This window comes from Lutra lutra, chromosome 7, assembly GCF_902655055.1.
Source record: "Lutra lutra chromosome 7, mLutLut1.2, whole genome shotgun sequence".
Taxonomy (NCBI): domain Eukaryota; kingdom Metazoa; phylum Chordata; class Mammalia; order Carnivora; family Mustelidae; genus Lutra; species Lutra lutra.
In genome coordinates, this window is record NC_062284.1 from 131,657,303 (window position 1) to 131,678,500 (window position 21,198).

Sequence of the window (21,198 nt, forward strand, 5' to 3'; positions counted from 1 at the left end):
AAATCAAGCAGCATATTTAAAGGATTATACCATGACCAAGTGGGATTTATCTCAGGAATGTATGTATGGTTCAACATACAAAAGTCAATCAATATAATATGCCACATTAATATAACGAAGAAAAAAATCTCAATTAATGCAGAGAAAGCATTTAACAAAATCCAATACCCCTGCATGATAAAAAACAAAACAAAACAAAACAAAAAAAAACACCAAATAAAGGAATAGAAGGAAAATTCCTGAACATGATAAAGGGCATTCATGAAAATCCACAGCTAATATATTGAACGGTGAAAGACTGAAAGCTTTCCCCCTCAGATCAGAAACAAGAAAGAGAAAGATACCCACTTTTACAACGTCTATTTGACATTGTACTTGAAATTCTAGCCAGAGCAATTAGGCAAGAAAAAGAAACAAAAGGCATCCAGGTTGGAAAGGAAGAAGTTAAAATCTCTATGTGCAGATGACATGATCTTATATACAGACAATGCTAAAGAATACACACAAACACACACACACACACACACAATTAGAGCTAATAAATGAGTTCAGCGAGGTTTCAGAATCCAAGATCAACTTATAAAAATCGGTTATACTTATGCACACTGGCAATGAATAATCCAAAATGGAACTGAAAAAATAATTCCATTTATGATAGCATCAAAGAGAATAAAATATTTAGGAATAAAGTTAACCAAGGAACTCTAAAACTTGTACACTGAAAACTACAAAACATTGCTAAAGAAATTAAAGATGACCTAAATAAATGACAAGACATCCCATGTTTACAGACTAGAAGACTTCATACGAAGATGGCAATATGCTCCCCATCACAATCCCAACAGCCTTTTTGCACAAAAGGAAAAGCTGATCTTAAAATTAATATGAAATTGCAAGGGATCCTGAATAACCCAAAAAATCTTGAAAAAGGAGAATAAAGTTAAAGTACTCACACAACCCAATTTTAAAATTTAGTACAAAGACAGAGCAATCAAAACAATGTGGCACTGGCATAAAGTTAAGATAAATGGAATATTAAGAGTCTAGAAAGAAACCCATACATCCATAGTCAGCTGATTTCCAATGACACTGCCGAGACTATTCAATAGGGAAAGAACAGTCTCTGCAACTAATCACAGTGGGACAACTGGATATTCACATGCAAAAGATGAAGGTGGACCCTTGTTTCATACTATACAGGAAAATTAACTCAAAATGGATCAAAGGCCATTTAGCTCTAAATGTAAGCACTTAAACTATAAAACTCTTAGCAGAAAGCATAGGGATTATGACCTTGGATTAGGCAATGGTTCCCTTAGATGTGACACCAAAAGCATAAGCAACAAAAGAAAAAATAGATAAACTGCACGTCATCGAAATGAAAAACTTTTGCTCATGAGAGAACACTATCAAGATATAAAAAGACATATCGCTTCTTGGCCTTTTGGCTAAGATCATATGTAGTATCTGTTCTTATCAGCTTAATATCTGATACGTCCTCTATCCCAGGACAATATATTAAATGGATTTTTGGAGCAGGGAGATGGAATAGGAGCTTGCAGCGTCCACTCCGCGCATCGACCTGGTATTGCGGTACTTCAGGAATGGTGCACCTTCCCCACCAAATTGGGGAAAAAAAAAGAGAGATAAAAAGACAAACCAGAGAACAGGAAAAAGAGTTTGGAAATCAAATATCTGATAAGGGTCTAGTATCTAGAATATATAAAGAACTCTTCTAACTCAACAAGAAGTGAAGCAACCCAATTCAAAAAGAGGCAAAGGCGGAGTGGGGGGCGCCTGGGTGGCTCAGCTGGTTAAACATCCGACTCTCGAACTCGGTCCACTCAGGTTTTGATCTCAGGATCATGAGTTCAAACCCACACTGGGATCCACGCTGGGTATGGCGCCAACTTAAAAAAAAAAAAAAAAAGGCAAAGGCTTTGAACAGACATTTCTCTAAATAAGATATGCAAATGACCAAGAAGTACATGAAAAGATGCTCGGTGTCATTAGTCATCAGGGAAATGAACATCAAAACCACAGTAAGATACCACTTCACACCCACTAGTCGAGCTATAATCTAAAAAACAGAAAATAACAAATGTCAGTGAGGATGTGGAGAAAATGGAACTCTCCTACATCATTGGTGGGAATGTAGGACTGTGCAGTCACTACAGAATATCCTTTGAGGGGGTATAGCTCAGTGGTAGAGCATTTGACTGCAGAATATCCTTTGGCAGCCCTTTAATAAGTTAAACATAGAATTACCATAACACCTAGCAATTCCATTCCTAGGCATAGACCCAAAAGAATTAAAAAGAGGTGTTCAAACAAAAACACGTACGTGCATCTTCAGAGCAGCACTATTCACAATAGCCAAAAGGTGGAAACAACCACCAACCGATCGATCAACTGAAGAATGGATAAACAAAACATGGCCCTCCATGAGAGTAACGAGGTACTGATACATGCTACAACACGGATGAACCTTGCAAACATTCTATTAAGTGAAAAAAGCCAGACACAAAAGACTACATATTGTAGGAGTACATTTGTAAGAAATATCCAGAATAGGCAAATCGAAAGAGACAGAAAGGAGATGAGCAGTTTACTATGAGCTGGGGTAAGGAACCATAGGGAGTGACTGCTTAATGGAAATGGGGTTGACTTTAGGATGATGAAAATGTTCTGGAACTAGACAGTGGTGTGGGTTGTACAACACAGAGACTGTACTAAATGCCAGTGAAGTGTACACTCTAAAATATTTAAAAGGGCACATTTTGTTCTGTGTCTGTTACCACAAAAAATAACAGTAACACATGCACATAATTCTGAAGAAAAAGTTCAAAGAAGGAAAGCAATTTCAGATGCAGAAAATTCAAGAAATTCCAAATAATCCCAAAGTATATAAAAAAAAAAAAATCATGAGATTTGGTTTTTTTCTCATGACCTAGGCCCTTTTCCTATTTACCTATGATACCAACCTTCTGTAAGTCGAGGTTACCAGGGCCATGCCCAGCCCTGCCCGCCATTGGGGAGGCCATACCTACCTCCAATTACTCGAATATTGTTGTCCTTTGTCAAAATAGCCTCAGCGTGGAACACCAAAACTGGAATTCTCCTGCAGCCTCCGGTCCACATGATACACGGATGATCCCTACAGCCGTAACGAAAGGCTTTTATTAAGTGACAGCTCAAAATCTGAATTAATGACTGAAGCAGATCACCATGGTTTGCCGCTTAACAACTTTCCCTCCTCTTGGAACAAGAATACCAAATGTCCTATGGGAAACCATTCAGCTCCCATTCTTAGCCATGAGGTCTAGTTATGATTAACTCCATCCTTGCTCCGGGGATGGCCTTCGATTGGCCTCAGCCGATCAGGGCCTTCCACCCCTCAGTTCTAGTTAGTGGATCCGGAATGAGCACATAAACCAAATGCAGCCAGTGAGTGCCAGAAGGTACACTGTGAGACCCTCTGAGAAAGAGATCTTTTCTTTCTCTTCTGTAGCAGTGACAGGAGATATGGCCTCTTCCCCTGGATGGTATAAGAGAATGAGGTATGTAAGTGCAATTGTCATTTTATGACCTTGAGAGGAAAGCCTGGAGCTACAGGTAAAGGAGGAAGTCAGTGGGAACCCCACTGGAAGAATGAGAAAAATGAGATCCTGAGAGGCAAATGTGGCGTTACAGAATCAAGTCTTTCCTAAATATGAGTTAATAAATTCCCTTTTTATGTGAGACCATGGGAAAAAAAAAATCTTTAAAATGAAATTTTTAAATTCCTTTTTATTATTTAGGACAATTTTTATTTTAATCCCTAGCATATATAAAGAATTCTAATATGTAGCATCTACAATCATTTATATACCTTTTTATGTCCTATAGTCCCTTTTTAGGACAATTTGATAATCCATCCTATGATTCTGAGCTGGGAACCCAAAATTAATACAAGCGCTCCAATTAAAACCACATTATTTTAAAGCAAGCCTATACTAAATGGAACAATATTTTTCCAGAAAATACTCTCCAGAAAAGGACCTTCTTTGACTTTATGCTCTTACTGTAGCCTCAGGAAATCTGTTTAATCAATCTTAGACAGATAGGTATTTACTCACAGATTGGGAAAATCTTCAACCTCCTTAGTGCTAGGGAGCCAAAAGGGAAAGAAATGACCTGAGCCCCTACTGTGTGCCAGGAATTAAAGTAAGAGCTTTCACATGTTGTCTCACTTAATCCTCTTGTCTGCACTATGAACTGAAAAAAGGTGTCTCGGGGAGGATAAGTGATTTGCTCAAGATCAGAGAGCTGGATAAGTAAGGGAACAGATATCTGAACCCAAGTGCCTGACTGTGCTCTAACACCCTCCCATCTCCCTGATCACATTTCAGTGATGTTTTATATACACCACACCTCAAAACCCACCCTTTTGGGAACCTACACTAATCAGTTCCTTAAGCAGAATAAGATCCATTTAGCCAAAATTTGGGCTGCTCTCACTCACATGACCACATCCTTTAAAAAAGGTCATACTACAAATCTCTGGGTCAAGTCAGACCTTCCCAACCCAAGTTTAAAAAGATCCCCGTTTTGAATGCACAGGCTGCCAGGCTACCAGTCTGAGAAGTGAGGCGGCCTTGGGACTTGGGATGAGCTGCCAAAGTGTTTTAGTGAGGAAAAGCAAAGAACACCTAGTTCACTGCCTGTTTTCTCTGTTCCTGCTTTTTGACTTGAGTAATAGCGCCCATTTGTGAGAAAAGGTATTTATCACGGGCACTTTTTTAGCAAGAAGGATTTTTTTTTTTTCATGGTTTGCTTGCTTTTTAATCTTAAATACCTGTAAAATGTGGGCAGGGGGCCAGATGATTCCTAGGATCTCTTCCAACTATAATTTTTCCGCTCTATTTCTAAGTCAGAGGAGAGAGAAAAAATAGGCAGCCTAAACTGCAAAGTCTTGGACAGAAACTCTGGAAATTATCCAAAGTTCCTGTCAATCTAGCATTAGCTACAAACTGGCACCACTGTGCCCTCTCATTTACAAACAATGGATTACTGCTTCAAGTTAAAATGCCTGACAAGGGTCAGGAACACAATAAACAGATATACAACTGAGAGGAGCCGAGGCCCCAGCTATGCTATTTGTGGAAAGCCAAATCCCTGTCAGAGAAATCCTTCCACTTGCAACCTATGAAAAGATAAAAGATGTGGTAGACACATTATGAATTCAGTACAGTCAACCAAAACACACTCCGAGCAGATGCTGTTATCCTTAAAAGCACGCTCCCACCAGGTGGGGCTAAAGGCAAAAGATTCAAAATGGTGAGGAAACTGAAAATTGGGACTTCCAATTTTCATTCACACCAGAAACTGGTATATATTAAGAAAATATGCTTGTATAGGCATGAATGAACACAAAACTTGGATGCTTAATTACCAAAGTAGAACAGTTGTAAGGTTCACTTTATTGAATGCTTAACATTTTGGTTCTTAAGAAGGAATTTCATGAGGCATATATATTATTCACTCCTGGGACCTAGCCTACATTACTCGAAGCTTCAAGGCCTAATTCATACAATGCCCTCACTGGAAATGCCTTCCCCGCTTCTGTCCATCTGATCCCACATTTACGCCCAAGACATCTCACTACCCATGTGGGGCCTTCCCCCAACTCCTCCAGCCCACAGTGATGATGCCTTCTGTCTCTGAACTCCCGTAGTGTTCACTGTATACTTTGTATACAAATATACTTTGTATATTTGTTGAAAATATTTTTATCCCCCATGTATATGTTCATGAACTACTATTAAAGCTGGCTTTTATGATAGGAATTGAAATTATTTTTTTAGTGCCCAAAGAAACCTTATATCACATCCTTCCACATCTATATATAAATTTGTATTTGGGATCTGCTAGCTAAATATAGAAAAAGGGCCCCTTTATATTTAGTATTTGAAATAATGTCGTGCAAAACAAGGATTTCCTGGACAGATCCTAGCCCTAAAGTCCATTAACACTTTAACATAGCCTTGGGATCTGAGGAGATCTAGCAGATGCCCACGGATAGACATCTTTGGATCACATCAACACCCTTAGATGATTTAAGGACTTATAACTTCTGAAACTTTAAAAATGTAAGCATATTATCCCAAGTGTAAATCAGATTAACTTAAGATTCCTAATGTATATAATAAGTGTCTGATAGACAAGACATGAGCCAATGGAACGTTAACTGTCAAAAGTCACCAGGAGTCTGAAAGGAAGAGCAAAAAAAAAAATCCATGAATTTGGATTGGGGTAGGGAATTACACCTGTAGGTTCACTTACTTGTACTAGAAATTTAGCCATTTCTCAATTATGAATATAGGCCACAAAGCATTATTTGTGTCTTTGAATCTGTCTGAAATTATACATTTTTTATACCATATTACAGCTGTTGCAGATATCTCAAAATATCATTTTACATTTACCACTACCTCTAAGTTATGGCAGTTATTACACTTGCCACCAGATCACCTGTGGTCACGATCTTCCTCATCTGGCATGATGAGGCTGGACAACAATTTGGCAGCTCTCTTCCCAAGCAACCATTCAGCTGCTAAATGGTGACACATCACAGTGGTGGTCCAGACACCTATGATGCTTCCCAATATTCCCCACTTACAACTGCTAATCAAAGACTACCCCCACAGGGTCGGGGCACCTGGGTGGCACAGTTGGTTGAGCATCCCACTCCTGGTTTCAGTTTTAAGACACCTGTCTCAGGGTGGTGAGCTCAAGCCCTGAGTCAGGCTCTGCACTTAACACAGAAACTGCTTGAGACTCTCTCCCCAACCCCAATTCTAAAATGGATAGATAAATTGGGGAAAAAAAAAAAAAAAGACTACCCCAACTCCCCACAGGGTGATGAGCTTATGCAAACTGAGCAAAACAATCTTCAGGCTGCTGTCTTTACAAAATAAAATCTAACTTTCCCAGGTTTTATTTTATTTTTTATTTTTTTTTTAAAGATTTTATTTATTTATTTGACAGAGAGAGATCACAAGCAGGCAGAGAGGCAGGCAGAGAGACAGGAGGAAGCAGGCTCCCTGCTGAGCAGAGAGCCCGATGCGGGACTTCGATCCCAGGACTCCGAGATCATGACCTGAGCCGAAGGCAGCGGCTTAACCCACTGAGCCACCCAGGCGCCCCTAACTTTCCCAGGTTTTAAATGAGTAATCTTGTTTAATGCAAAGAGCACATATTACATATCACAAGTTTGAAGGTTTTTTTTAATTTAATAACTGCATTTCAAGGTAATTGGTACTACTAGCAATGATGTGTATTTTATGTTAAGCACCTAAAAATATTATTCCGATAAGGAATACATGACACCAAAAACCTAAGAACCCCCTGCTCTAGGATCATCTAAAGCAGAAAGTCTCCATTATTCATTCGGATCGGTGGGTCACTCAGTTCAACTATTTACCAAGTACACACTGCAATATTAGGTTGAAAATCTGATATTGTCGTCCGGAATTGTCAATATTTGACTATTTTTAACCTACTAAAACACCAATTTCATGGAGTTCAACCTAATACTCATCAGACCCAACTCATTAGCCCACTAATAAAAGAAATAGCCAGGGCGCCTGGGTGGCTCAGTGGGTTAGCCACTGCCTTCGCTCAGGTCATGATCTCAGGGTCCTGGGATCGAGTGCCGCATCGGGCTCTCTGCTCGGCAGGGGGCCTGCTTCCCTCTCTCTCTGCCTGCCTCTCCATCTACTTGTGATCTCTCTCTGTCAAATAAATAAAATCTTAAAAAAAAAAAAAAAAAAGAAATAGCCATGAAGTAAAAGAATGATCTTGAAATTAGACTGATGCTTGTAGAAGTTAAAAATTTTGTGAAATAGGTAACACGCAGCACACAGAAAGCAAAAAGTCACAAGAAGATAAAGCGACCACAGGGAATTATCTATTTAATTATCCTGAATAAGAATGACCCAAATATAATGCTAAATCTCTTTTATTTTCTATGACCTCACAGTGATGAGAAGCCTTTCCTAGAGCTTTATGAATGCTTCAATAATTTCTTCTAGTTACATTAAATGTTATCTTCTACTTTATAGAAAGAAATGCACTTTAAATTCAAAACTAAAGCCAGTAGGAATAATCCCTTAACATTTGTATGGCACATCTTCATTTAAAAAGTCATTTCATACATATCATTCTATCTGATCCTAACCATACCCCTACAAAACAGCCTGAGAGATATTACCCCGACTTTTCAAGTTACATAGCACACACATATCCAAGAGGACTCCAGAGAAACTGAAAAAACTAATCTTAAACTTAAGTCAGACTCTCTCTTTTTCCTCTGTGTCAAGGAATAATGCTTAACAGAGGCAAAAGAGTAAAGTGCCTCAAAATCCACGAAAACTGGGTCTGATTCTCAATTCATCACTCACTCTGCATACTTGAAAAAGTTCTTTGATCTTTAAGGCCGAGTTTACTAAAGTGGAAATAATAACATCTTCAGATTAAATGAGACACATCAGTTAAGGCCCTCACCATCTTCTATGCCAAATGATAAGCTACACTTATTCCCATCATTCATTTTTATTGTTACAAGAATCCAGCAGTCAAGAAACCTGACTCTTTCCTAACAACTCGGGAAAGCAATGTGGTTCAACGGCACAGCAGAGGTTATAGAATTCTAATGTACTGTCCCACAGTTACTCTGATAAGTTACTTTACCTCCCTATAGACTATCATTCTATCATTGTATAGGTTTCTGAGAAAATAACGTAACCTATCTCACAGGTTTGGAGACCTCCTTTGCCTTCGTATCTACAAAATTTAAAAATCTCCTACATTAGGAGCTCCAATCAAGAGTTCGCAAAGAGCAGTACCTAGGGCCAGTGTTCATTCATGAGCCCAGAAACAGAGCCTTCTCTCATTTCACATAGCTAAGGGTGACCAACTCACAAAATCCTGGATTAGACTGTGGATAGAAACTAAACCAGAGTCTGACTACACCAAAGGAAGGAGACCACGTGAAAGAAGGTAGAGTAAGAGAATTATTTTCTACCCTAAAGGCAAAGGGTCAAACGCAGGCTTACTCTTACTTACTCTTGGCTTACCACCCTCCTCATCCTCTGAGGATGATGCTGTTTCCTCCAGTCCCGGGCCATCACGACTGGCATTTCCTTTAGGTTTGTCATGCAGTCAGCAGATGGGGGCCTCAGAGACCTTTTCTTGCAGATTCACCGGATCAAACAATTTAGGTGGCACTGAGTTCCTGCAAGAAAGCCAAATGATTTGAAAACACAATGGCATTTTCTATTTGATTATTGCTATTGAATCTTCCAAGTAATAAATAGAATGTTACCTAAATGGTGTCCATTAGATAAGAAGCTTACCTTCTATCACAATGCCTCACTTATGCCACAAAAATCAAGATTGTTTCAAACATACTGTCTGTCCTCTATGTATTTAAAGAGCTGTTGTTAAGTTTGAGAGCTGTTATTAAGTTTCTCATTTTTCTTTTATATACTAAACGTAACAAGAATTAGCTTCTAGGAAAGTCTGAGATAGGTGGCTGACTGACTAAAACATAGACTCCTTGCTAGAAAAGCTTGACTTGGGTTAAAAATAAAAACTCAAGATTTACTACCCTTGAATATTTCTTTAGACACTAGGCAAGCACACAGCTGAAATGCCTTCATATTTCACTAAAACAAATTCAACCACTAAACTAAAAGATTAATATATTCTCCTCAATCAAGGTGATTAAGTAGCTGGGAAAAAAAACCAAAAAACAAACAAAAACTCTGTCCTTCCACTCTCAAAAATTATTCTCCCTTACTAAAAATCACAAACTATGATTTGAATCTCAAGTAGACATTAGAGTGGGATATTTCTAACTTAAAATATTTTTTGCATATGTAAAAAGTACAAGTGTGTTGTGTGTTTAAGGATGAAATCGAAGTTACAGATAAAGAAAATGAACAAGTTTAAATGACCATAATCCTGTTACTCAGAGATAACGATCTGATGTCTATCTCTGCAAATCTTATTTTGTTATACATTCAAAATATGGTAAGATCGTAATCGGGACCAAAAACCGCCGATCCCGATCCCTACAGATCTTCAGCGGAATGGGCATATCTAATACTTCAAACGCGTTCTTCCGAGGACTCCCGACGGGATTTCTAGATCTTTCCCAAAATGTTGGAAAGTCCTTTAAATTAAAACAAAACAAGCAAAACCTCCAAGCGAGGAAGAGATGACAAACCTGTCCCAGGCTGCCCGCAGAGTAGAGACAACGGAGATCGGAAGAAGATTAAGGACACTCGCCCAAGAATCGTCTTCGTCCTAAAGGGATCAGCCCCTCGGCCCCACCCCCGGCTCACCCCAATCCCGGGTAGATCCTCAGATGCTCCCCAAGGGAAGGACAGGAATGACTCCGCCGCAGCGATTCAGCCCAGCGCGCCCGGAAGCCAATAGCTACTCCCGGGCTCCGAGAGGGAAGTGTAGCCGCCGGCGCCCGCCCAGGCTCGGGAGCTCACCTCCCTCGCGTAGGGGAGCGCGGCAGGCGCAGGCGTTTACCTGTCTCATCTTCCCATGGCTCCGGGAGGGCCGCGGGGACCGCGCTCTGCGCCTACCCACCCTCCTCCTTCCCAGTCCGGCTCACGGCCGCCGCGGACGGGCTGCTGCCTTCCCCCGTTACTACAACAACCAACAAGCAACCGCCCGCTCGGAGCCACTGCGCAGGCGCCCGCCTCCCCGCGCTGACAACGCTCGGCTTCGGGCGCGAAGGAATGTCGTCACCGCCGCGCTGCGCGGGCGCAGAGCTTTGCTCTCAGTAGAAGTCTAGACTTCTTTTTTCCGCTCTCTTTCCCTCCACTCCTAACGGGTAGACTCCAGCCCCGGAGTTCTTCCGCCACGCTCAGCAGGAGGTTTCGCTGCGTGAGCGGCGGTACCTGGGTGAAGCTTGGGCAGCGGCAACCACTGATTGGCAGTAAAGGGGTTCACGCCCCATCTCCTGCTCGAGCAAAACCGGAGCAGCCAATCAGAGCGAGGACTGACGGAAACAACCCAATCCTGGAGCCGGGCTGTGGGCGGGGGCGAGGACAAATGGCTCAGGTGGACTCCTCGGTAGATGTGCTTTGGAGCTTTGCTGCTGCTGTTCTTATTGCTGCTGCTGCCGCTGCTCCAGCTGGTGCTGCCGCTGCTGTGCTGGGGGTCCGGTCACCAGGTACCGAGAGTGTTGGGGAGAAGAGGGAGGGAGGCGTTTTTGCGGCATCTAATTGAGAGCATAGGGAGAGTCTGGAAAAATGGAGGTGAGATGGAAGATCGCTGATAGCAACCTTTTTGGGGGGGAACAAGGGGTTCAAGAGACCTTGACAAGGGGGAGCTGGGACTATGAAGATGAAGAAGACTTGGTAGGTTCGGGGAACCAAAGAATGAATGAACGAATGACCAGCCACTCGGAGCCTAGCGCAGGGCAAGCAAGGAACCTTTTCACTTTCTCTTGTAATTCCCACAGTAACCCTCGAGATAGGTATTTTTAAAGCTCCGTTTTGCAGATTTCTCACCCAGGGTCGTACAGCTACAAAATGATTGTGGAACGATGGGAACCTCCCTCCTGACTAGTTTTAACACCACACCTTTGCTGGACCAGGCCAGGACAAAATTTGAAAACAGATGTTAGATACTTTAGGAGGCCCTAAAGCTTTAGGGAAATGGGGTTGAGGGATTTGGTAGAGCAGTTCCGAAGAGTGCTCTGGCTTTGCCCTCATCAGCTATCTGTTGGGATTTCTAAGAGTTTCCGTGAAATGGGCGTAAGCTCTCTCAAAGAGGGGAGCCATCCATATGGCTTTTCTGACCCTGGGAGGACAAAGCCTGAGTCACCTGTTGAGAAATGGGGAAAAATAAGGAGGATCAGGGGATCTTGGCCCATGCCCTGACCGTTTTTGATTGCCAGTAAAACTCTATTCTCCCTGGACTTCAATAACATCCATTGTTGCAATCTACCATTCCCTGAGGGATTTTGCTTCCTCCTCTAGAGCTCTTTTTTGGTTGTTCTTTCTTTTTAGTGCTTCACATTGTCTTAGGTCATGGCTGACTTTCACATTTATTTCAGCTGGGTAGCATAAGACCATACTGAAACTTCTGTCAGAGTGTCAAAGAAGCCTGATGGTTTATCACCACTTCAGGCCCAAGAAGTCAACCTGACAACAGATAAACTTTGGGAAAAACAAAAGACAGCCAAAAAAGAAAAAAAAAAAAAAAAAAAAAAAACCACCCAAAACCCAAAAAACACAGACTACAACACTACAATGAAGATGAGAAGAAGTAGTTGTATTATTGGATTCTTTATCTACACCCATGAGTTTTATTTAAATCAAGTTGATTGAGGGGCCCCTGGATGGCTCAGTTGGTTAAATGCCTGCCTTTGGCTCAGGTCATGATCTCAGAGTCCCGGGATTGAGCCCCACATCGGGCTCTCTGCTCGGTGGGGAACCTCCTTCTCCTTCTCCCTCTCCCTCTCAAATGAATAAGTAAAATCTTTTAAAAAATAAATCAAGTTGATTGAAATCATTGCTCTTCAAGGGTTTATCTAAGCTTTTTTTATTAAACAAAAAGTAAATAATGTAATTATATTTTGTATACAACTTCAAGACAGAAGTGGATACAGTGTGCTTGCCTACCTTAAAAATAGAAACTTCATCAAAATATTCTCAGTGAGGCAGTATTGCAGAGCAGGATTCTTAGCTCTGCCATGTTGTTAGCTGTGTAACCTCAAGCAAATCACTTGATTTCTCTGTGCCAGCCCTCATCTGTCAAATGGAAATAGTGATAGTGCCTATCCACCGTGTTTAGAGATTAAATGAGATACTTTATGTTAGGTGCTTGCACAGTGCGTGACACATACAAGTGCCCACTACCTGTTAGCTATCCTAATTTCTCTTGCAACACAACACCAACATTGTTGGTCCTCCTCCACATAATTTTCATGCTAGTTCTCAAGTCACAGCAGTTCATTTACTTTTAACTTTTATATCATTCTAGCTTATGGAGCACGAATTACCTGAGAACCAGAGTAGAGAATACCCAAGAGTGTACATAATGCCTTCACTCCATAGATACCACTCAAATGTGTGTGGCTTTTGTGAGCTTCGAAGGGTCTGTCATCAATAGCCAGGCAGGTATCTGTTGGTAGATCTAAGTGAGCCACTTGGATTACAAGGGAATGACATAAACAAACAAACAAACAAACAAAAACCAGGCTAGTAGTAAAGATATTAAAAGACTGATTCCAGCCAAGAGAAAAGGGTTCTGATTTAGGCTAACACTGTGGAGAAGTTGCTTAGACAAAAGTAAGTACTGTGCCACTTACTGCAAAGTATCCTGTTGATTCACCACTAGCAGTGAGAATAAATAACAAGACCAGTTTCTATGACTCTTACACAGAAGGCCATTTTATTACCTGATAGTCATATCTGTACACCTTCTCTTTGTCTGTTCCCTTTTTTCTCTGTTATTTTTGCTTGGCTTACCATTTCTAGGCCCTGCATTTAGCCTTTGTCACTCTTGGTAAAGGAGCACCCTTGGGTTTAGGGTAAATGTCCAGGCAGCTTGCGAACCCTGTGAAGTAAGAATGGCACATGAAGATAACAGAGTGTGGGCAACTTCAGGGACTGGAAAAGGAACTAATGAAGTAATTCCCAAGATAAGCTTCGTGTAGCCTCCAGGAGTGGGGCACAAGTTAACTACCCAAGCCAGAGAGCTTATGGTTGAATAAGCTAACTGCTGTCTCCTGTTTTTTTGCCTTTGTTCCCAAGGCAAAAAGCCCTCTTGGGTTGGAGGGAAGTCATGAGCCGTTTCTTGAACGTGTTACGAAGCTGGCTGGTTATGGTGTCCATCATAGCCGTAGGGAACACCCTGCAGAGTTTCCGAGACCACACCTTTCTCTATGAAAAGCTCTACACAGGCAAGCCGGATCTCGGTAAGAAATTGGAGAATGGTATCCTTCATGGGAGTGGTCCCAAACTGTGGTTTCCAGACTGGGCTGTGCCTAAGAACAAGCTAGGACGTTCAAAAACAAATACACACACAGCACAGGTGACCATTTTCTTCTCTAGACTTAGCTCCTGAGACTTCCACCCCGAGTGGGGCCCTAATTTTTCATAACTTCCCAGGTGATTCTGATGCTGGCTAATCTAACCTTTGGTGGCCATTAGAATAATGGCCTTCGTGGATAGCACTTGGCCCTTTTTCCTCCCAAGCTTGTCTGAATATCTTTTCATCCATTTTATACTGTCCTTTGCATATTACAGGCAATACAAAAAGTATTACAAGGGCAGTGAGAAGAGAGTTATTTGGTGACACTGGGGTGCCCCACTAGAAAGCTATAAAAAACCTTTTCATATTATTTCATTCCTCTTCAGAAGCTAGGTTGTGCCACATATAGTTTATTCTGTGTTCCAGATGGGGAGTTACTGACTTAAGGACTTCTTAAACTGTGAAGAGTCCCCAAGAAGCTATCCAAAATTCCACTGAGCTGGTCTCCCAGAGTGGAACTTAGAAGGCCTCTGGTGGCCTTTCCCAGTTTCTTGAGCCTCCCTGCTGAGCGTATTTTCAAATTTCAGCTTGTGCTTCCTTGCACTGATGTGTGGGATAATGGTGTTTGAGCTGCAGCACCATTTCACGCAGCTGACAACTCTGTGTCACATTTATAGCTAACCCAGATTCGGGCTGTGACCTAGCTCATGTTTCTGCAAGATCTCCATACAGAATAGATCAAAGTAGGCTAAGCCTCCCTTTGAACAAAGCTCAATCGGAGTAAAGTACCTGGGAACGTAGGTAGGACATTTCCACCGTGTCCCCCTCAAATGCTGCTCTCTGATGTCCAGGAACCCTTTGTAGATCCACAGGATTTTAGGGATTATCCGGTCTAGTCCTTTAAGTTTAAACTTGACAGAAAAACCCAGGGGTTATGCGATTCATTCAAGGGTGTATAGTCGAGTTGAAGAACTGTTGGGAGGTGGGGAGCATGGTGGGCTGGGAGGAGTTGTCTGCCTCCAGCCCAGAAGTAGAGACTGCCCCCCCCCCCCAATTCAGGAGGCTCTCATGGTACTCTGCTGATGCAAACAGTGTTCTGGAGCATCCCACAGAATTTTGCCTGATGCCTAACCTGCCTGGGGTTGGTGAAATGCTCCACTTTTGTATCTCACTAACTAGACCCAGATTCGGGCTCTGGGTCTAGTTAGAACTCTTTCCTCAGCGTTTTCATCAGAAGAGCTATCAAATTGGTTTATAAAGAATGTAGCCTTCCAGGGCCAACCACTAGATATTTGGTTGGCATGTGGAATTTTTTTTCTCACCTTACTACCATCTGAAGGTCTTCAGTGTTGTAGGAATTGGTATCACTGTGTGGTTTTCCAAAGGATGGAAAATCCTGAAAGCCCAAGTAAACATTAATAAACCTTTCAGGGCGCCTGAGTAGCTCAGTCAGTTAAGCATCTGCCTTCAGCCCAGGTCACGATCCCAGGGACCTGGGATGGAGTCCCACATCAGGCTCAGAGCCTGCTTCTCCCTCTGCCCCTGCCCCCACTTGTACATGCACTCGCTCTCTCAAAAATAAATAAATGAAATCTGTTAAAAAAAAAAAAAGAAAGAAAGAAAGAAATAGACCTTCGGTTATCAGTCTTGTCCCTTGAAATTTCTCTTGCTCAATAGACCAGCAAAGGAAGTATCTTTGCTTTCATGGCATCCCCTGCCACAGAATATATTAGATAAAGAATTCTACAGTCACCCAGAAAGAAAGTCTTTTTAGAAAATACTTACTCCCAGGGCCTACCTCCAAAGAGTATGATTTAATTGGTCTGCTACCCAGGTCTTGGTAATTTCATAAAACTTCTTTAGTTGACTCTCATAAACGCCCGGAGTTAAGAACCTGCTGTGGTAGACTGTGATCCCTACTTTCAGGACAAGATATTTCATACAACAATCCAGAACAAAGCCACCCAGAGTAGGGTGGCCTCAGCAAACACCAAGGAAGCAGCACTTTGTTTCAGTACCAAGTGCACAGGAACCCTGCCCAGTGTGGGCTTTGTTCAAATAATATAGATCTGGCTTCAGGAGAAGACTTAGGTCTCTTCAAGGCCAGATTGAGCATCTAGATATGTTGCAGGATTTCTGAGCTCCCTCTTGCATCAGCCTTGAAGGCTTACTGACCTCCTAGGCATCTTGTCCTGATGCCCCACTGTGTGCAACATTCCCTCAGACCTGTCCTGATCCAGTCGGGCTGGACGTCACCTGCACCAGAGTGGTTTTCAGGACAGAGGTGGAAACTGCGACAGTCAGGAGTTACAGCCTAAGTGGGCTCTTTGTTGGGTTCTTACTCTCGGAATGCCCCCACCCGACTGTAGACATCTGAAGAGGAGCTCACAGTTCTCACTGTGGAATTCCTTCCATTCCTTCTCGTTACCATGTGCCGCCCCAGAGCCTCCCCTCTGTCCAGCTGAAGGGAGTTCAGGCTCAGCAGCCTGCCTCCCATGAACCACCAGTGAAGTAAGAGGAGTTTGGAGGGAACCCTGACTCTCCCCTCTCGACACTCTTGGTTTTTTCTGCTCTACAGTGAATGGCCTCCAGGCTCGGACTTTTGGGATCTGGACACTGCTGTCATCAGTGATTCGCTGCCTCTGTGCCATCGACATCCACAACAAGACGTATGTAAGGGAAGGAAGAGTTTTAGCATCCTATCGTTGGAAATCAGGTGCTAGGCATACCCAGTGTGGGCCTCCCCTTGGAGACCTGTTAATTTTCATACATTAGCCTAGAAAGTGGATAATGAAAAGTTAATGGTTCTATTCTTTCCAGGCCTTAAAAAAAAAAAAAAAAAAAGAAACCATAATGGGCCTCACAGGCCTTTACAGTTTGAAAATTCTTTGGAAGTGGATAGCAACAGGCCATGTCATGATCCAGTGGCCTGCATCACACCCCTCTACTTCTTCACTAAAGAATCAGCCTTTCTTCTACTAAAGAAGGAGAGTAGTGCACTCTTTTTAGAACAGCCACCCACATAGACCTTATTCTCACATTCCTCCTTAAGAAATAGGAATGAACAGAAACCCCAGTCCCCAAAAAAAGGAACCCACGAGGAAACCACAGCATGCTTGTGCCCCGTGTATAGGTGAGGCTGAAAGTGGACCCAGGATTCCTATATTCTGCCTCTCTAGGGTAATCAGACCAGGCTGAAACATTTTGCAGACAACCACAGCCTCTGGTCTGATTCACGCTATAACCGGTGCTGACCACTGGAGGGGGCTTGAACTTCCTTTCCAACCCTCCTCACCACAGTCAAAAGGGGGAAGTCTGCTCAGATCACTGGCCGAGGCCATCAAAATGTCAACTTCACACCAAAATATTTTTCTGCCATATCTAAGCTCTCAGCATTTGGGAAAAGAGGAGGTAATGATATTTACTGAGCATTCCTGAGGATGCCTGGAGCTTTCACCTGCATGACCTTGATTAAGTCTCCCAGCAGCCCTGGGAGGGGGTAATGATTTTCATTCCTGAGTCTGCAGATCTACATGTTAGAGACACAATTAATTTGAACTAAGGAAGACTGACTCAAGTGGGATTTGAAGCAGGGCTGTTAATTCTGTGATCTCTCCAAGTTTTAAAAATTTTTTTTGAACTTGAAACTATGGTTTGACTCTTTCTACACTGACATGTGTTTTGGGAAGCAGTATGGTTCCCAGTGAAAGTAGCAGTGGAAACAGCCTGGGGCCCAGGCATGAAAACAAGAAAATGGGCTCTTGTCTCCGTTGTGTTAGTAACTCCTTTTGGAGCTGTAAAAGTTCATTACAGCGAAAATCCACTGTATAGATTTGACTCCCCCCTAACTTAGATACTAACAGCCTGCTACCCATCAGAAGCCTTACTGATAAGAAAGTTGATTAAGACATATTTTGTGTGTCTTATGTGTTAGGTACTGTATCCTTAAAATCAAGTAAGCTAGAGCAAAGGAAATGTTACTCAGAAAATCATAAGGAACAGAAAATGCATTTACCGTACTGTACTACGATGTGTTTTTTTAAAAATCCACATATAAGTGGACCCATGTTGTTCAGGGGATCAGCTGTTGACCTCTGCCTCTTGTTCTCTTTATGTATACAATGAGACTAGTAGATCTGAGGGCAGGGTGACTAGGAGGGCGAAAGAATTAAATAATCCCATTCATTTCCCCTTGTCCTGACACAGGATAGCCATCAATGCGGACTTCTGTTTCTAGCCTTTTGTAACCTGGGACTTTCGTACATGCTCTTCTGATAATACATTCTGATTCTATTTCCTCCCTAAACAGAAATTCAAAATCAACACCCATATATACATATTTACTAAATGTATAAAAACATGCACAGGAATGATAAAATTGAAATTTAACATATCCGTTCCTTCTGCGGAGGGGAAGGCAGGGGAATGGGGTCTGGGTGGGATAGGGATACATAGAATGCTTTAACTGATATCTGTGATATTTCATTTCTTAGAAAAATGTATCTGGAGCAAAAATGCCAAAACATCCCGATTGGATGGAGCAGGGTATTGGTTGCAAATGGGTTAATTATAGTATTCTATCATCAACGCTTTTTTGTACCTTTGCAATATTTCATAATCTTAAAAATGTCATTGTCAAAAAAAGAGATCTCCAATCTAAGTGGTCAGTCATCCTATAGCCTTTCTCCCCTCCACCTCTTCGTCAAAACTGAGGAACACGTTCTCTTCCCATGAGGTTATCACTGTGTCCTCCACCTGATCATGTTCCCAGGCTAAGACCCAAAATAACAACAGCCCTCATGGCAAGAGCATCTAAAAGCCCCAGAGAGGTCCTCACTGCTCATGCCGCACTCAGGCCCTTCATTCTGTGGCATCCATCCTCTGAGCACTGACCAGCTCCTGGTCCAACACCAACCAGGTGGGCTTGGACTACGAGCCAAGCCAGTCTGAGTAAGTAGAATGTGTAAGCATGATTGCTCCCCAGCTGTCTATACTGCTAGGAGTGCCGTAACCCAGACTCTGCTTTGCTCTGGCTGGCTTCACCACCTTGCTACGATTTAGAGACCCACTCTGGATGCCAGGACCATTCTCCTCTCAGTCTAGCCCTTGAAGCCTTCAGTTTTGCCCTAGTAGACGGTAAATTAGTGTAGTGGAGCAGATGGGTCTTTCTTGGGCGCAAGTCTGGATTGACGTTGGGGGGGCGGGAATCAGACTGTTGCTTGTCCCGTGCACTGAACAAGCAGGCCTCCAGTTCCCATTTCTGTCTGCTCCTTTGTAGGCTGTACCACATCACACTCTGGACCTTCCTCCTCGCTCTGGGGCACTTCCTGTCCGAGTTGTTTGTCTTTGGGACTGCAGCTCCCACAATTGGCGTCTTGGCCCCCCTGATGGTGGCAAGTAAGCACCTGCCCCCCAGACCTCCTTTGGGAACTGTACCCTAGGGCCGGGGGTGGGAGAGCAGACATACAAGAGGATAAGAAAGTGCTGTGCTGATGTCCGCCACCTTTCTTTTCTCTTACTTAAGGTTTCTCAATCCTGGGTATGCTAGTTGGCCTCCGGTACCTAGAAGTCGAACCAGTATCCAGACAGAAGAAGAGAAACTGAGGCCGGCGTTAACCACCTCTGAGACTTCGTCTTCCACCTTCCGTCCCCTTCCGTCATCCTCCATCCTCTTCTTTCTGCTCCATCCTGAGCCCTCTTACCACTCCTAGCCTTTTAGGTTTGGGGTTTTTCTTAAAAAAATTTTTAAGCTACAACCTTCATACAGAAAATATAATGTGTACATACAAATGAAAGAATCCTTTTAAATGATTGAATACTCTGTCCCTTCACCCAGATCAAGAGATGTCCAGCACCTCAGAAACCCACTATGTGCCCTTCCTCTACCTACAGTCTCTTCCAAGATCCCTTTTCCAGCCTTCTGCTTTTTCCCTTTATTTTCATCCCTTCCTCTGACTTGTGTGGTGGGAACACGTGAACTATGAAACTTACAGCTGCTGCGCCACCCAGAGCAGCTGCCACCAAGGGCTGCTTCAGGAGGTCGCCCTCCGAGGTTGGGCTCCTCTCTGCTGTTGGCCCCAAGACTCTGAGCCATCCGAGGAACAGGCAGTTCTTCTAAGAAGGGCTCCCCTGTGAGTAAGCATGGCTCGTATACTTGTGTCTACAAGTGGATCAGGGTTGGAAGAGTCTGGGCTGTTTTTAGACCTTCTGGTCAGCTCTATTTGTGTAACAAATTTTGTAATAAATAGAAAAATCCTCTGCTTGGATCAGTCCTTGTACTTTGATCTCCCCTAAGCCAGGAGCACTCCTGCCCCTCTCCGAGCCAGAGTGTAGGAGAATCACAGCTTTTTGCTGATCAAATATACCCTAATTGGTAGGACAGTTCAAGGACCCAGGAACCCACCAACTATTGTCAAGAGGTAGTAAGAAAAGCAGTGATCTTCCGGAGTTAGCATGTGAGTGTAGAGGCACGTGGAGCTCACCTTAGAAAGTGAATGAAAGCATGCATGGTCTGGATTTGGATGCTCTAAGCATACGTCATAGAAACATAATTCCAGATAAGCCAAGACAAGACCCAAAGGATCTGAAGAGATGATTTAGAATAGAATGCATCATGAATATTATCATTCTTTAACAGCCAGCCTTGGCTCCCTTTCAAGATGATTTAAAGTAGAATTCGTCGAGTCTCTCTCCAGCTGAGAACTGCTAACAGATAATGGTGCCAGAATGCCACAGGCGCCGTGCATTCACTAAGAAAGAAACGTACAGAAAACTGAGAGCAGCATGTCCAAGCCACAGCGTAAGGCCCACCCGCCTGGGAAGGGAGAAGTGGCAGTAGGTCGGACAGTTCAGAAGGAAAAATGGTGACATAACTGCAGAGGCCAAAAGCATGGACTCTTGCCAGGGCCGGATGGTGCAGTCGTACAGCAAACACTTCAGCCACACTTTGAGGCAGAGCCAGAAACAACAGCGGGCTCTGAGCGGCCCCCCTGTGTGTGGACCATTCACATGTGTACACAGCCCAGAAGGTAGGCAGGGTCATGTGCAGGCCGGTGAGGTACAAGGTACCACATAGGCCCACATTCAGTCTTCCAGCCTTGTCTCGAAACAGTAGGCCGTGGGGAGGGTCACATCTGTGTGAACAGATGATCC

The 21,198-nt window shown here is 43.0% G+C and overlaps 2 protein-coding genes and 1 non-coding gene across 14 annotated transcripts in view; 2 read left to right on the forward strand and 1 right to left on the reverse strand.

The window, feature by feature from the left end:
• TTLL5 (tubulin tyrosine ligase like 5) overlaps positions 1–10,909 on the reverse strand; it is a 284,234-nt gene extending 273,325 nt beyond the window's left edge. For all 10 annotated transcript variants that reach the window (XR_007128458.1, XR_007128457.1, XM_047735330.1 and 7 more), the window contains exons 1-3: positions 10,588–10,909; positions 9,109–9,277; positions 3,051–3,157 (exon numbers count right to left, since the gene is read on the reverse strand). Coding sequence is in view for 8 of the 10 variants with exons in the window: in XM_047735330.1 (XP_047591286.1) it covers positions 3,051–3,157; positions 9,109–9,200 (199 nt within the window). In the remaining 2 variants the exon portion in view is untranslated. The remainder of the gene's footprint in view (positions 1–3,050; positions 3,158–9,108; positions 9,278–10,587) is intronic.
• Positions 1,429–1,618, forward strand: LOC125105950 (U2 spliceosomal RNA). Its single transcript, XR_007129186.1, has one exon. It is a non-coding gene; the product is annotated as a U2 spliceosomal RNA (small nuclear RNA).
• Positions 10,910–11,105: 196 nt separating the features above from the next.
• ERG28 (ergosterol biosynthesis 28 homolog) lies at positions 11,106–20,304 on the forward strand. Of its 3 annotated transcripts, none has more exons than XM_047735334.1 (5): positions 11,106–11,236; positions 13,827–13,990; positions 16,625–16,719; positions 19,325–19,443; positions 19,571–20,304. In XM_047735334.1, the coding sequence occupies exons 2-5, from the start codon at positions 13,858–13,860 to the stop codon at positions 19,755–19,757; spliced, it is 534 nt and encodes a 177-aa protein (XP_047591290.1). In that variant the 5' UTR covers positions 11,106–11,236; positions 13,827–13,857; the 3' UTR covers positions 19,758–20,304. The 3 variants fall into 3 exon arrangements, with proteins under 3 accessions (XP_047591290.1, XP_047591291.1, XP_047591292.1); XM_047735335.1 differs by having other exon boundaries at positions 16,625–16,715; XM_047735336.1 differs by having other exon boundaries at positions 16,625–16,762; positions 19,571–19,585.
• The last annotated feature ends 894 nt before the right edge of the window (positions 20,305–21,198 follow it).